General features: G+C 48.9%; 1 protein-coding gene across 1 annotated transcript in view; it reads left to right on the top strand.

The window, feature by feature from the left end:
• The window catches only part of EPHA2 (EPH receptor A2), a 59,390-nt gene that overhangs the window by 33,323 nt on the left and 8,969 nt on the right, over positions 1 to 17,098 (top strand). Inside the window, exons 4-13 of the mRNA XM_033922099.1 lie at positions 1,075 to 1,230; positions 1,991 to 2,323; positions 3,637 to 3,761; positions 5,471 to 5,630; positions 6,985 to 7,084; positions 11,191 to 11,246; positions 11,605 to 11,730; positions 13,247 to 13,432; positions 14,734 to 14,795; positions 15,404 to 15,613. Coding sequence (XP_033777990.1) covers positions 1,075 to 1,230; positions 1,991 to 2,323; positions 3,637 to 3,761; positions 5,471 to 5,630; positions 6,985 to 7,084; positions 11,191 to 11,246; positions 11,605 to 11,730; positions 13,247 to 13,432; positions 14,734 to 14,795; positions 15,404 to 15,613 — 1,514 coding nt within the window. The remainder of the gene's footprint in view (positions 1 to 1,074; positions 1,231 to 1,990; positions 2,324 to 3,636; positions 3,762 to 5,470; positions 5,631 to 6,984; positions 7,085 to 11,190; positions 11,247 to 11,604; positions 11,731 to 13,246; positions 13,433 to 14,733; positions 14,796 to 15,403; positions 15,614 to 17,098) is intronic.

The raw sequence follows: 17,098 nt of genomic DNA on the forward strand, positions 1-17,098 counted from the left end.
AGAAGAGTGAGAGGGGACATGATCGAAACATTCAAGATAATGAAGGGAATAGACTTAGTAGATAAGGACAGGTTGTTCACCCTCTCCAAGGTACAGAGAAAGGGAGGGCACTCTCTAAAGTTAAAAGGGGATAGATTCCGTACGAGCGTAAGGAATTTTTTCTTCACCCAGAGAGTGGTGGAAAACTGGAACACTCTTCCGTCATAGGGGAAAACACCCTCCAGGGATGCAAGACGAAGTTAGACAAGTTCCTACTGAACCAGAACGTACTCAGGTAGAGCTAGTCTCAGATAGGGCGCTGGTCTTTGACCAGAGGGATGCTGCGTGAGCGGACTGATGGGCATGATGGACCACTGGTCAGACCCAGCAGCGGCAATTCTTATGTTCTTAGAAGAGCAGGACTTGGGTGTGATTGTATGTGATGATCTTAAGGTGGCCAAACAGGTTGAAAAGGTTACGGTGAAAGCTAGAAGGATGCTAGGTTGCATAGGGCTAGTAGGAAAAAGGAGGTATTGATGCCCCTGTATAAGACTTTGGTGAGACCTCATTTAGAATATTGTGTACAATTCTGGAGCCGCACCTTCAAAAAGATATAAACAGGATGGAGTCAGTCCAGAGGAAGGCTACTAAAATGGTGTGTGGTCTTCATCATAAGGTGTATGGGGACAGACTTAAAGATCTCAATCCGTATACTTTGGAGGATAGGTGGGAGAGGGGAGATATGATAGAGACGTTTAAATACCTACGTGGCATAAATGCGCATGAGTTGAGTCTCTTTCATTTGAAAGGAAACTCTGCAATGAGAGTACATAGGATGAAGTTAAGAGGTGATAGGCTCCGGAGTAATATGAGGAAATACTTTTTTACAGAAAGGGTAGTAGATGCATGGAAAGTCTCCCAGAAGAGGTGGTGGAAACAGAGATAGTGTCTGAATTCAAAAGGGCCTGATCTCTCGGAGAGAGAAAGAGATAATGGTTACTGCGGATGTGCAGACTAGATGAGCCATTTGGCCTTTATCTGCTGTCATGTTTCTATGTTTCCTGTTTCTGACTGTGTCCTCCTCTCTCCATGCAGCCTGTCCCACTGGCTTCTTCAAACCGGACATCTCTGGAAGCAGTTGTTTGGAGTGTCCTCTGCACAGCCGACCCTCATCCAAAGGCTCTGCTTCGTGCCCCTGTGAAGAAGGCTATTTTCGGGCCCTGGAAGATCCAGCCTCATTCCCCTGCACCCGTAAGTACCATGGCATCTTTGAGTGGACCTGTTTGGGGGGGGGGGGGGTGCTGACAACCGTTTTTTTAAAGGCTATTTGATGGTAGTCAAAATTTGGACACTTATGGAATCACCAGGTGATTTGTCAGATATAACTAGTGAGTACCATAGTTTCCTAGTGGCTACAGAGTGATTCTGGTTGGTGAGAAGGGGGCCCTTACTGAGAGAGGCCTGTATCGTCTGTTACTAAGGGAAAGGTACTTGTCCTGTGGCAGTGGGCACTCCCTTCATGTTATATCAAGATTTAGATGTAGAAAAAATGGTCCCAAGGCTTAGCAGCTAACGTGGTAGATTTGTGTAGGGTTAGCAGACATCCGGACTTCCCCGGACATGTCCTCGAGTCCGGATGGCTTTTCAAAACCCGGCAGTGGAGAGGGGGGGAGGGATTGGGGGCAGGACTGGGGCGTAACGGGGTGGGGATGGGTGGGACTGGGGGGAGGGTCTAGGGGGAGCCCTGATTTTCCAAATGGAAAATCTGGTAACCCTAGATTTGTGGGATAATTGAGAATACATAGGGGGAGGGGTGGCAGTGGTTCATGGAAAGAGCTGCCAGCTGTCAGGCCGCCAGTGGAAGAGCTTTTCTGCTGGACCCCCACCAGTTCAGGTACTTGGGAGTCATGGGGGTGGGGGACACAGAGCAGGGTGGGGGATCAGATCAAAGTTTTGTACTCTCACTCCCCCCCCCAACTAAGGTCTGGATATGTGACTTTCTTTCATTCAGGCCCTCCAACTGCTCCCCGTGACCTCGTCGCTATCGGCCTCGGCGCCAGTGTACTCCTGCGCTGGTCTCCACCTCATAACACGGGGGGCCGAAAAGATGTTGTGTACAGTGTGGTGTGTGAACAGTGCCGGCCTGAGGGGGGGGAATGCCAGCCATGTGATCTCAGCATCCGATACTCAGATGGGCCTCAAGACCTGAAGGCAACGTCACTGAAGATCAGTGACCTGGAGCCGCATGTTAACTATTCATTCACTGTGGAGGCCAGGAATGGGGTGTCCCCCTTCAGCTCTGCTCGCAGCCTCAGCACGGTCACCGTCAACGTGAATCAGACTGGTGAGAAACTCTACAGAAACCTTGTGGGGTCTGAGTGTGCTGAACTTTTTCAGGGGATTGGTTCAGAAGAAGGGAAGAACTGTGTAATACATATCACTCAGTAGAGGAGAATGTTGTTCTGTGATGCTGGTGCAGGAGTGTCTTATTTAAAAACTAGTGTTTAAGCCTGTTACATTAACGGGTGCTAGAGTACATGTCTGTGTTGTTTTTTCTTATTTGTCTCTCTCCTTGGATGCTGTCTGTCTGTCATTCTTTCTGTCTATCTCTCCCTGGCCCCCTATCTATCTTTATTTCTAACTCTATCCTCTTCCCTCAATCCTGCATGTGCCCTTTTTTCTTTCTCCTCCCCACTTCCTTCCAACGTCTGCTCCCCCTGTGCCTTAGACTTCCATTCAGTGACTGTCCCTCCTCTCCCTCACACTTCCATTCAATGTCTGTCTCCCTCTCTCTACCCCTTCTATCTACTGTTCACCCTCTGTCTTGCCCCTTCCATTCACTGCCCTCTCTTCTCTTTCCATCCAGTGTCCGCCCTCTCTCTCTCTCTCTCTGTTCCATATGGCATCTTCTCCTTCCTTTCCCCTTTCCTTTTCCCTTGGTCTGGCATACATTCCTACTTCCCTCCATGCCCTGCCATCTCTTCTTCCCTCCAAGCCATTCTCTCCCCCTCTGCTCCCTTTCCTCTTTGAACTTCATCGGGCAGCAGCAGCAGCAGCATTGACAATTCATTGCTGTTGCCGGCTTCAGGTCTTCCTCTGTCGGGTCATCTTCCTGAAACAGAAAGTAGGCAGGACCCGCCAGAGAGGAAGGCCTAAAGCCGACAACAGCAGCGAATTGTAAACGCTGCTGCTGCCCGAAGAAGCCAGGCCTTGACAAACCCGAAGCAGACCGCTTCTCTTCCCTCCCAACCCAACCCCCGCTGACTCGGCTCCCTTACCCTTTCCTATCCCCGCCTGCGTCGCAGAAGCGGCAATCGGGGTGGCGAGGACGCTAAGGAGACTGTGAAGGTGTTGGCGTGCGGCAGCGCTCCACGAAGCCCTCCTCCCGGCAGCCGCCGCCAGCACCAATCGGTGCAGGGAGAGAGCTTGCCTGCGCTTCCTCCAGCGATTGATGAGTGAGGGCGGGAGGAGGGGAGTGGCCAGAATTTTCCCTGCCACCGGATTGGCTGCCATGGATCAGAAATCACGGCGGCAGGGATCACGAAATTTCAAGAGCGCATGAGCGCTCTAGGGTTTTATTATATAGGATACTCTACTCGCTTAACTAGGAGACGTATGAGAGTTTTCAGGAGGCAACATAATTCTTCTGTCTGACAGAACCCCCTAGAGTGACCTCTGTGAACTTGGATGACCGCAGCACCAACACGCTGAGCCTGTCCTGGATCGTCGTACCTCGACAGCACAGCCGCTTCTGGAAGTATGAAGTCACCTACAGAAAGAAGGTAGTAGGACTTTCTCACAGTGTGTTCTGCTTTCTGCATGCATTCCCAACCTCTCTTAACCAGCAGCGCTCCACGGTGCGCATTTCGCTCTTTGCACGCACGCTCGACCTCTCTTAACCAGCAGCGCTCCACGGTGCGCATTTCGCTCTTTGCACGCACGCTCGACCTCTCTTAACCAGCAGCGTTCCACGGTGCGCATTTCGCTCTTTGCACGCACGCTCGACCTCTCTTAACCAGCAGCGTTCCACGGTGCGCATTTCGCTCTTTGCACGCACGCTCGACCTCTCTTAACCAGCAGCGCTCCACGGTGCGCATTTCGCTCTTTGCACGCACGCTCGACCTCTCTTAACCAGCAGCGTTCCACGGTGCGCATTTCGCTCTTTGCACGCACGCTCGACCTCTCTTAACCAGCAGCGCTCCACGGTGCGCATTTCGCTCTTTGCACGCACGCTCGACCTCTCTTAACCAGCAGCGCTCCACGGTGCGCATTTCGCTCTTTGCACGCACGCTCGACCTCTCTTAACCAGCAGCGCTCCACGGTGCGCATTTCGCTCTTTGCACGCACGCTCGACCTCTCTTAACCAGCAGCGCTCCACGGTGCGCATTTCGCTCTTTGCACGCACGCTCGACCTCTCTTAACCAGCAGCGCTCCACGGTGCGCATTTCGCTCTTTGCACGCACGCTCGACCTCTCTTAACCAGCAGCGCTCCACGGTGCGCATTTCGCTCTTTGCACGCACGCTCGACCTCTTAACCAGCAGCGCTCCACGGTGCGCATTTCGCTCTTTGCACGCACGCTCGACCTCTCTTAACCAGCAGCGCTCCACGGTGCGCATTTCGCTCTTTGCACGCACGCTCGACCTCTCTTAACCAGCAGCGCTCCACGGTGCGCATTTCGCTCTTTGCACGCACGCTCGACCTCTCTTAACCAGCAGCGCTCCACGGTGCGCATTTCGCTCTTTGCACGCACGCTCGACCTCTCTTAACCAGCAGCGCTCCACGGTGCGCATTTCGCTCTTTGCACGCACGCTCGACCTCTCTTAACCAGCAGCTCTCTGCAGCAGTGTTCCACAGTTTACGTTTCATTCTGCGTGTGCACGCACAACCCCTTGTAACCAGTAGCTTCTTTCTAGTGAAGCTTCACACACTATGTTCTCTTCCTTTAACTGTTAGAAATCTACACTGCTTTTCCCTCTGTACATACACCTGTGACTGCTGGAACTTGGTGATTCCTCCGTGATAAAGCACATGTGAACCTTTTGCCGACAGAGCTGTACTGCCCCTCCCCCTCCATGCAAATGTACACAATCCTTCATGATTGACAAGGCCTCACTCGTGGCACTCACTCCAACCCACAGGCCTGGAGGGGAGTGAGGATTACCAGTGCAACATTACCGCTTAGACCTATTGTTGCCAGATATGCAGGGAATGAGAAAAGCAAAGGGTACCGTGTCTGTCACATTTTGTTCCCAGAGCTTTGCTCTGTGAAAAGATTTTATGAGAATCGGGAATTAGCTGCAGCGTTACCTGGAGACAAAGCGAGCCGCTGCATTCCTGACATACTCTGGCAAGCAACTGGTTATTCTGCCTGCTGGCCCGGCACATGGGCCTGAATCCATCCACTTCCGCATGCGGTTTGTGTGCATTTCTCAGGGGTTTATGGTTGCTTTTCTGGCCTATTAATCTTTAATAATACTTTTTTTTTTTAAGAATGATGAGAACAGCTATTCTGTACACCGCTGCGATGGTAATTCGGTGACGATCCCTAAGCTCCTGCCAGGGACAGTCTATGTGGTGCGTGTACAGGCGCTGACGCAGGAGGGCCAGGGCGCTTCCAGCGTGGAGCACGAGTTCGAGACCCTCTCTGAGAGTGAGTACATAGTGGGGTGTTTGTTCGCTGAATGCCTTTCATAGTTTTATTGGTTCTTAACTGCTGGGCTTCAAAGGGAGCTATTTGATACCTCTGCACCAGGGGAGCGCTTAGTTGCAAATCGCATGTAATTTTGTAACCCGCTTCGGGAAGAGGTGGGATATAAATAAATAAACATAAACCGTATCACTTTTACCCTCTCCCTATCATATGCCATTATAGACTCTTCATGTTAGAGAACAGGATGCAGCTCACCCCAGAGATACATGCCCTACTAATTTTTCATTGACCTTCAGGTGTTGCTGTAAGTGCAGTGCATAGGTTGAAAGGATCGTGCATGCTGCTGCCAAAATACAGTTCTGGTCACCTGCTGGCAGTTCAGCCTCTGTCTCTTCACTGACCACAGAAAAAAACATAACAACTGTCCAGTTCACATGGACTGGCCCGATAACTCGGTGGTAGAGAATGACATGGAGACAAACTTTTTCCTGTTCCCGCAGGAACTTATTGTCCCATCCCAGCGAGTTCTTTTCCTGTTCATACCCATTCCTGCAAGCTCCGTCTTCATTTGCACAAGCCTCAAGCATAAGGGTTCAAGGCTTGTTGAGGTTAAGGTACAGCTTACAGGAATGGGACAGGATCAGGGACGGGATGGAGAAATTGAGTTCCTGCAGGGATGGGGACTAATTTGCCAGATACCGTTCTCTAATCTAAATAAATAAATGTGGGCACTAAAATGACTCGACTCTTATTTGATCGGGAGCTGCATTAGGGAATGTGAACTTTACAAAGAATTTGGGCTGTTGTCATTGCAGCTAATGAGCTATTTCCAGAGCTCTTCCTGAGGGGAGTAATGCATGCCCATGCGCAGCTATATTTGGAAATTTGAAATACACTCGGCTCATAGTTGGGACAAAATTAATTGGTAGATCTGGCTCCACTTACACCAACTGACTGGCACGACCGGGGTCGGGGCGTACTGATGTAGGGTGCTATATGAGGGGGTGCTGAAAAACTCTCAGCCCAACCAAGAACATAGAATTTGGATTCTCAACGAAATAAGATCACACTCTTTTCAGCTCAGAATGTAGGAAGTCGGCTGGTTGGGCTGAGAACTTTCCAGCACCCCCTTGTATTCAATAAAAATGAGCCGAGTCTAGGACAATCAAGCCATTGTTACATCACTGATGAGGTTGGCTCTTATTGGTGGATTGAGGCATTATGACATCACAATCTCAGCTCTGGTTACCAGAGGGTGCTGAAGAGTTCTCAGCCCAACCAAGAAGAGAATGACCTGGATATGATTCGATCAGTGATCTGAAACAATGTCATGACCTTTTCCATTGTTCCGTAGCCCCAGACCCAATGAGTGGAGCGGCCGCGATCGGAGGAGCTGTCGCAGGAGTGGTTCTGCTTGTGCTTGTGCTCTCCTTGGCTTTCTACATCCATCGGAGGTAAGTCGAGTAATCGGGTGCTGGGTTCAGGGCGCATTAGGTCTCATCCCCATCCCCGCTGGCTTTACTACATGGATAAAGATTACGGTTGTCTTCTCAACCCAGATCTAAAGTTTTTTAAATTAAAGCAAATGGATCAGTATTTAAGCAGCCTCTTGGCGTTTCTTTGAAACTCTGGCTGCAGCATTAAAACACACAGGCAAATATTTGGCGCTGGCTGATATCTAGGCATGGTAGTGGCTGCTGTTATCTAGATAATAACCCAGATCACCAAGTCCCGAGTTACTCAGATACCCGACTTGATTACCAGCCTCTGCCCCAGACAACCTGGCATAGCCCTGGAGCTGTCCAAAATGACTTTCAATTGCATTATCCAGGCAATATCACTGGAAATCCATGGCCCCACTCAGTGCAGCTTATCTGGGGAGCATAAGGTGACGAGGGCTTATTGGATTGACCCAGGGGCGTAGCAAGGGTAGGAGGCTCCCCTGCAGCACATGTGCCTTCCCTCTTTAATTTTTCACATGCTGGTTTTGGCTCTCCCTCTGATGTCATTTCCTGGTTCCGCGACTAGGAAGTGACTTCAGAGGGAGAGCTGAGGTCAGCATGAGCAGCAAATTGGAGATGCTTCTTGCAAAGAACCAGAGAAGTATGGGGGGGGTGGAGAGGAGAAAGAGGTGCTGGCATCCTCCCCAAGATGGTGCCCAGGGCGATCCGCCCCTCCCCCCTTACTACGCCACTGGCCTTACCCATTTCATGACAAGTTTTTGGGAGCTGACTCCCCTCCTTCAGGTCAGAGCAAAATGAAAAAAGAACTTTACAGATAGATGCTTTGTTTGAAGGTTTCCACTAAGTTAAGAGGGAAATTTAGATATTTAGAGTTCACGGTCTGGGTCCCGTATAAGGCCATTCAGTTGAGGACGGGCTGGGGATAGCTTCGAATACTGGGATGGTTTAGAATGAGCTTTGACGGAAACTAAGCACAGATTCCGGCCCAGAAATATCTAAGAGAAAGAACAATTTAAATGAAATCATTAAAGTATAGAGAGTGGATGGACCATTCGGGTCTTTATCTGCCATCATTTAATATGTTACTATGTTAGAGGGAAACGTTATAACAGGGTGCTTAGAATAAATGTGGAAAATGTGCCTGTTTTATGAACTATTCAAGGCTCAGAACGAACAACATTACAGAGTATCTACTCCCCCAAACACTTTTTTCTCCTCCCCCAATCCCCTCAGCGAACCTATTACCATTGGAGAGGAGGTCTTGGTTCTTAGGAGCTCCCTTCTCCTGCCTACTTAGCCCTTTACCAACCTGCCTCCCTTCTCCCTCCCGTCCCTTATCGTAACTTATTTGGGAAACATAAATGTGGAAATTCACTTTTGCTGCTATGTGTTTGTGCCCCCTCTTGTGTATTTTGCTAAACGTGTGCAGACTTTGCAAACACGGTCCTGGAGCCCAGCGTGCAGTGTGTGTATAAGAACACGCCTTGTTGCCTGTATCCTTACTTCAGACATGGCAAACGCATACCCTGGAACCCAACGCAGTTTAGATATATAAGTTATACATCTACAAGAGGGTACTGAAAGGTTCTCAGCCCAACCAACAAGGGAATGATGTGGAGCCAGGAAACTTACAAGTTATGCCACATGGCACATCTTGTCTGAAGTTTCTATAACCCTTCAAAACATTACTCTGACGTCTGGTCCCTGAAATACTGCTTCTCTACCGCAGTCGCCTCCAAATCACTCAAAAATTGTCACCCTTTCAACCTCTTTTTAAGAACAATGGTCAGACCGCACTTAGAATATTGTGTCCAACACTGGTCTCCATACCTCAAGAGGGAGAAAGTGCAGAGGCGAGCCACGAAACTTGTCAAAGGAATGGAGCGTTTGAGCTACAAAGAACGACTCAGGAAACTGGGACTGTTTACCCTCGAGAAGAGAAGACTGAGAGGCGATTTGATAGAGACTTTTAAAATATTAAAAGGATTTGATAAAATAGACCAAGAAGCATTGCTAACATTTTCAGACAAGAGGTCATTGCCTGAAACTGAGCGGCAGCAGGTTCAGGACAGATGTCAGGAAGTTCTGTTTCACACAGCGAGTGGTGGGTGCCTGGAATGCACTCCCGGAGGAGGTGGTGGCAGAGACTACTGTACTGGGATTCAAGCGCAAGTTGGATGCACACCTTCTTGCATATCATATTGAGGGATACGGTAAAGTCGGGTCTCCAAAAGGGAGTACCTAAATGGGCCGCCGCGTGTGCGGAGCACCGGACTAGATGGACCTCGGTCTGATCCGGTGAAGGCGTTTCTTATGTTCTTATGTTTGGAAACAGAAAATAGTCAGATGGAGCAAGATCTGGTGAGTAGGATGGATGGGTCTATACACTGAAACCCCAACTGTGTCAAAACATCCATCGATTTGCAAGTCTTGTGAGCAGGTGTATTGTCATGCAAAAAGAGAACTCCTTAAGATAGTCGGTCATTACAACACCTTCCTGATCCTAAAATACTGTGGCCATGGCCTTTCCTGTTGACTTTTGGGTCTTGATTTGCATGGACTATTGTTTTGTTTCAGGATCATAGTGATGTAAGAACATAAGAATTGCCATCCTGCCCGGCAGTCCGCTCACGTGGCGGCCTCCAGGTCAAAGACCAGTGCTTTAAATGAGTCCAGTCTCACCTGCGTATGTCCCAGTTTAGCAGGTACTTGTCCAGCTTAGTCTTGAAACCCTGGAAGGTGTTTTCCCCTACAACAGACTACGGAAGAGCGTTCCAGCTCTCCACCACTCTCTGGGTGAAGAAGAGCTTCCTTACGTTTGTATGGAATCTATCCCCTTTCAACTTTAGAGAGTGCCCTCTCGTTCTCCCTACCTTGGAGAGGGTGAACAACCTGTCTTTATCTACTAAGTCTATTCCCTTCATTATCTTGAATGTTTCGATCATGTCCCCTCTCAGTCTCCTCTTTTCAAGGGAGAAAAGGCCCAGTTTCTCTAATCTCTCACTGTACGGCAACTCCTCCAGCCCCTTAACCATTTTAGTCGCTCTTCTCTGGACCCTTTTGAGTAGTACCGTGTCCTTCTTCATGTATGGCAACCAGTGCTGGATGCAGTACTCCAGGTGAGGGCGCACCATGTTTCATCAACAGTAACTAGTCATTCCAAAAGGTTGGCACCAGCTTGCTGAAAATGCTGCAAAATCAACTTGGAAGTGTCCACTCGATGTCGTTTCTCGTCAGCATTCAAACATTTGGGCACCCACTTAGCTGATAGCTTCTGTATACCCAGCTGCTCTTTTCCTGGTTATCTGTAGTGTCTCAGCAATTGTTTTAGCCGATATTCACCGATCTGCCAAAATCAGGTCATGGACATGGTCAACAATTTCAGGAGTTGACACCATTTGAGGCCTTCCAGACCTTGCTGCATCTTCGGTCACAAAATCTCCACACTGAAAGTTTGCACACCACTTCTTCACTGTGGAGTATGATGGGCATTTGTAACTCCATGTTTGCATCACAAATTCATGGATCTCCTTTGCAGTTTTCTTCTGCAGGAATAGGAACTTAATGATGGCTCGGAATTCCACACTTTTGTTGACGTTGTTCAAATCAGTGATCTGAAACAATGTCAAAACATGGTGTTGCGATTCTGTAAATTGGCACTTTGCAAAATCAAATAATACTCTTTTCAGCTACAGTGGCAAAATAACACTCAGAATTTAGGAAGTTCATTGGACTGAGAACTTTTTAGCATCCTCTCATAAGTGGGGCTGCCCCTGGAATGCTTCAAATTCACCCCTTCCCCTTTGTAGATGATAATTTGGAGCATGTAACAATTTGTATATCTACAGTAATCTATTCGGCCCCCAGGATTTTTTTATAAAAGCATTTGTGGTTGGTGCGACCACTGACCACCTATTTATTTTTTGAGTATAGACCCAAATGGTTACATTTATGGTGACCCATACAGTCTGATTTACTAAAGGGTGAGAACTTGATTATAGCCTCTGTAAGTACCTGAGCTGGGCTGGATGGGGCCTGTGTTGCTTGGGTTCCTCTTTCAGCCATGTTTGAAAAGTTTCCTCTGTTCTTCTCCACAGGAAACGAGGTTCTCGAGCTCGGCAGACTTCCGAAGACGTTTATTTCTCCAAGTCTGGTAGGTTGAATATTCACAACTTCCCTGCTACAGTCTTGGGATGGCTCTTTTTTGAACCCTGTGTCTTCCTACTGCATTTTCCCTCTTGCCAAGTTAATCCTATTCTGTTAAATTTTCAGAGAGTTATTTTGCCCCAGACAGACAGACATTCTCGACCCCTTTTGCCCTTTTGTTGTTCTGCAAGGAATCCCCCCCCCATCTATGGCTGTGTCACGGCCCATGCTGGGACCGTACAGAGATTTTATAGGTAGGGAAGAAGGTGAACAGGAAGTGCAACAGAATGGAGGAATGTGATTGGCTGATTCATGCCCCTCCCCCTTACTATTTTCTAATAACCACCCACCCTTTTCCTTCGCAGAACAACTGAAGCCATTGAAGACCTACGTAGACCCCCACACTTATGAAGACCCCAACCAGGCCGTGCTGAAATTCACGACTGAGATCCCGCCATCCTGCCTCTCTCAGCAGAAAGTCATTGGGGCAGGTGAGGCCACGACACCTTTTACTGTCCTCGAGGCTGAAGGTGGCAGGCAGTGGTGTGGCGAAGGAAAGGGGCACCCGGGGCGATGGCACCCAGCATCACCGTGCCATGCAGTCCCCCGCATTGTTCCCCATCAAGGCCGCCCTCCCCATATTCCTTCCCCGCTGTGTGCCTCCCCCAGATGATTGGCGGCAGGGAGCAGCATCTCTAACTCGCCGCTTGCACCAGCCTCAACTCCCTCTGACATCACTTCATGGTTGCTGGACCTGGAAGTGATGTCAGAGGCAAAGCTGAGGCTAGCCCAAGCAGCAGGTAAGAGATGCTGCGGGTGATCATTTGAAGAGGTAAGTGGGTGGATGGAGAGGAGGGAAGTGCCGGAACCCTTGCCAAGATGGCGCCCGGGGCGGTCTGCACCCCCCCTCACTATGCCACAGGGGGCAGGGAGTCATGTTGTGTGTTCATGAATTGATTGGACCGTTACTAATACACTCTGTGGCCGATGCAGTTTGAACCAAGTATGGTATCCTAACACAAGATTCATAGAAATGAAATATAGTACACATCAGAGCAGTGAGATGCAGCCATTTTCTGTATTGTGAGTAATTTCACAGGAGTCTTGATGATCCGACCATCCGGCATATCTGACAGACCTCCTGCTGATGACATTGTAGCTTTTGTCTCACTTTCCTGGGGTCCGAATCAGTGGAAGGGCAGCACCTATCTGTTTCGCTTTGCTATGCCGACCCCGCTTTCACTGCAGCACTGGAAATGCATATTTTCTATGCAATTTCAGTGTGTTTCGTGTTATCCAATTTTCCCACTATCTGACAATGGGCCAGTCTCATTTGTCAGATAACCGAGAGCGTAAATTTGCTCATACGCTGACGGAAAAGGAGATAAAATGCAAGCCAGACTCCCAACTCTTTTATTAGACCCATTCCCCCAGGTTTCCCAACCAGACAAATGACTCTGATGGCCCTTGGGCCCTCGACCTGACCTCCCCTAACACTTCTGTTAAGTTGTGAAGAAGATGTCTTCTTGCACCTTCCTCTGCACATGTTGAAAAATGGCAATGCCTGACCCCATGCAGGAGTTTCCAGGCAGGGTCAAATTGGCAGCATAGAGACAGGAGCAAGGGGGCTTAGCTTTTGCCTCCTAACTTAGAGGTGTTGGAGAGAGGGACCTACCACGGTCCTAGGTGTTATTTGTGGGGTTGAGAGGCAGGGAGAGGCCTACATGGATCATTATTGAGTCTTTTTTTATTGAGTTTTCTTGTGTCTGGGTTGGGGCTGGGGCTTCATTTGGTGATCTGAAGTGAAGTACCAGTTACTTCAGATCACTATCTGCTTCCATGCTGTGATCTGAAATAACTGCAGTACTTCACCTCAGATCATCAAATGCCCCAGCCCCTACCCAGCCCACAAAAAGACTCACTAATGGTCCATGTAAAATCCTGCATCGGCAGAGAGACTTGGGATTTGTACTACTCACCTTCATCATTCCTCTCTCTCCCTGGCAGGTGAATTTGGAGAGGTATACAAAGGAGTCCTCAAGCTCTCCGGCAAGAAGGAAGTGCCTGTAGCCATCAAAACGCTGAAGGTGGGATTCACGGAGAAGCAGCGCATTGACTTTCTGAGCGAGGCCAGTATCATGGGACAGTTCTGCCATCACAATATTATCCGGCTGGAGGGTGTCATCTCCAAATGTAAGAACACTTAGCCTACTGGGAGAACCCTTATCCCCCACCCCAACCATCTATTCTACTGGGAGAACCCTCCCTTCCCCCCTTCTCCAATCATCTGGCCGACTGTGAGAACTTTCCATTCCGTCCCCCTGAAATCATTTGGCCTACTGGGAGAACCTCATCCTCCACCCCAACTGTCTAACCTATTGAGAGAACCCTCCCTTCCCCCCTTCTCCTATCATCTGGCCTACTGGGAGAACCTTCCATTCCGTCCCCCAAAAATCATTTGGCCTACTAGGAGAACCCTCATCCCCCACCCCAACCGTCTAACCTACTAAGAGAACCCTTTCTCCAATCATCTGGCCTACTGGGAGAACCCGCCCTCCCCCCTTCTCCAATCATCTGGCCTACTGGGAGATCCCCCATCCCAACCATCTAGTCTACTAGGAGAACCCTCCCTTTCCCCCTTCTCCAATTATCTGGCCTACTGGGAGAACGTTCCCTTCCTTCACCCTCCAAATTATTTGGCCTAGTGGGAGAACCCTCATCCCCCACCCCAACCACCTAGCCTACTGAGAGAACCCTCCCTTTCCTGCTCCTCCAGTCATTTTGGAGAACCTTCCCTTCCTTCTCCCCCCCAAATCATTTAGCCTACTAGAAGAACCCTCCCTTCTTCTCCGACCATCTGGCCTACTGGGAGAACCTGCCTTTTCCCCTCATCCCACCATAACATCTGGCCTACTAGGAGAGCCATCTCTTCCCCCACCCCTCTGGCTTGCAGTAAGAACCCATCCTTGTCTTTTAGACATTTCTCACATTTGTTATATGGTGAACCCTGACCCCTTCCCCAGTTGTTGCTTAAATGTGGGAGGTGTTCTGTGCTCCAACTTTGATCCTAATGAAAAAACAGCCCTTCCCTAAACATCTTTCCAAATATAACCAATGTAAAAACTTTGGACCAAAAGCAGATAAAGCCCCTATTGATCATCTCATTTACCCATATGTCAAAGACTTTACTCCATCCCTGACATTATTGTCATATGCTTAGACTCAGGATCCCAGGTCTTCTTGGCGGGGGGCTGTTCATGCATCTATTCCCATTCCAGTGCTGTCCAGCTTGTTTGAAGGAGAGAGGGATACAGATGCTCCTGTAGGACCACAACATTAGGAGAGATGAAAGATCCTGTTCACTCCTGTACAGGGTTCCAGGAGCTTGTGAAGTGACCCCATTGCTTGTGGCCCCATCGGACTCTGCAGTTGCCTTCATTTTTCTGGAGCCTGATTCTCCTTTCATCTTCCCTCCTTTTCCACTTGTTTTCTAGATAAACCAATGATGATAATTACCGAATACATGGAGAACGGTGCTCTGGACAAGTTCTTAAGGGTGTGTATAGAGCCTTCTCACACTATAATCGCATGGAGCAGGTACTCAGGGGTGGTTAGTAGGGTCCGTCTTGTGGAAAGCTTTCGACCCTAGACATCTGTGTTCAAACTGGGATCCACGACAGGGGAATTTAAATAACTCATTGCGTGGTAGGTGTGAGGTGCTCTGGCTTTTGCAATGAAATAACAAGATGCTGTGAGGTAGGAATAAGGTGCATTGACAGAGCTGTGTGGGAGGAGCCTCAGCATTGGAAAAGGTAAAGATTGAGGTGCATTGACCAAGCTGTGAGGAGGGGGAGTCTCAGTACTGTGCAAGTACAGATTGAGGTGCATTCAGAGAGCTGGCATAAAGTTTTTATTTCCCTGTAGCTAGACAGATGTACATCTCACTTGCATTAGCAAAGAAAGTCACACTCTTAAAGGAGTTAAAGTTTAAAATAGACCATTTTCGCTTCTCTTTGCTGTTGTAACACATTTTCCCTTTTTTTGTCTTCTTGCAAATTTGTTTCTGCGCCTCTTTTGTTCCTTGGCAGGAGCTGTCGGTTGCTGCTAAGTGGACCTCCCCCCCCCACCATGCTGGGTCTAACCCTGTCTTCTCTTTTTCGGCAGGATCACGATGGTGAATTTGGCGTCATCCAGCTGGTGAGCATGCTGCGTTGTATCTCTGCTGGCATGAAATACCTTTCAGACATGAATTACGTACACCGGGACCTGGCTGCACGCAACATCCTGGTGAACAGTCAGCTGGTGTGCAAAGTGTCCGATTTCGGCCTGTCGCGGGTTTTGGAGGATGATCCAGAGGCGACCTACACCACCAGTGTGAGTGCCATGCATCTGCCCATGATATTGAGGGGGGGTATTTATGGTCGCGGTCGGCGGGGATCGGTTGGGAGGGAAGAATGGAGGGTCAGCGGGGATTCGGCTGCGTGGCGGGAGTGGCGGCAGGTGCTCAAGGGTTCTGCACAGGGGGATGGGTGAGAGGGGAGGAAAGATGTTGCACATGTGGGGGAAAGCAAAGAGGAAGAATTGGGGTGAAGGAGAGAAAGGGAGAGATGATCGTGTACATGAAAAAAATAGCCCTACCCGAAAATAAGACCTGGGCCCCAAATGAATATTTTCAGGGAAACACGGTATTCAATCTGGCAGCTTCCTCTTCCTCCTTTTTTCTCTTTCTGGTGCTGTCAGCACAAAGACCACAAACCCGTCATCCTAAGGGACCCTAAAGGCCGCTTGTCTGGAGAGGCAAAGATCCAGCTCAGAGCTGAACTGGAGACGTCCACATGGCAGTGCACCTGGTTTCTGAGCTCCAGGATACCTCAGTCATTTCCTCTTAAGCCCTAGGCTTTGCAATGTTGCTGCAGGCATGAAAGTCTAGGCCATGAGATCTACCCGTTGAATACCCAGAACTTCCAGGCATTTAATTAGAGCAGTGAGTTGGTTGAACAGGGCGGAGGGACCTAGAACAAAGATCTGAAACTTAGGTGGCATGTGCGTGTCTGAACTTGAAGATAGTAAGGGGTCAGTTTCCTTGCTTACAGCATCCTCTGACAGACCGTGTTGAGGTCATGATCACACTGCAGAACCTTTACATGATGGGATTCTAATCCCACTGGAACCACTACAGGGTTAGCAGTACATATTAGAGAATGACACGGCAACAAATTATTCCCCGTCCCATCCCCGTGAGTTTTTTTTGTCACTGTCCCTCCCCCATTCCTGTAAGCTCTGCTTTAACTGCACAAGCCACGAACACTTATGATTTTAAAGCGTTTGAGGCTTGTGCAGATGAGGACGGAGGTTGCAGGAATGGGGCAGGGACTGGAAAATGAGTTCCCACGGGGACTGTGAATAATTTGTCCCCATGTCATTCTCTATTTGGAGAACAGTATAGAAAACTGAATAAATAAATAGTGTGAAAATTCTCAGCTTCTAATAACCAGAGCTGGTATTGTGACGTCATAATGCCTCATTCCACCAATAAGAGCCAACCTCATCAGTGATGTCATAATGGCTTGATTGTCCTTTACTTGGCTGACTTTTACTACATCTTGATTTCTAGCGTGGTGCAGTGTAGAGAATGACACAGGAACTCAATTTTCCCATCCCATCTCCGTAAGTTTATTTGTCACTGTCCCTCCCCCATTCCTGTAAGCTCTGCCTTAACCGCACAAGCCTCGAACACTTATGATTTTAAAGCGTTTGAGGCTTGTGCAGATGAGGGCGGAGCTTGCAGGAATGGGGCAGGGGCAGGAAAAGAACTCGACGGGACGAGTTCTCATTCTCTAGTACATAGTAGACCATGAA

This window comes from Geotrypetes seraphini, chromosome 15 (genome assembly GCF_902459505.1).
Source record: "Geotrypetes seraphini chromosome 15, aGeoSer1.1, whole genome shotgun sequence".
In the NCBI taxonomy this organism is placed as follows: Eukaryota; Metazoa; Chordata; class Amphibia; order Gymnophiona; family Dermophiidae; genus Geotrypetes; species Geotrypetes seraphini.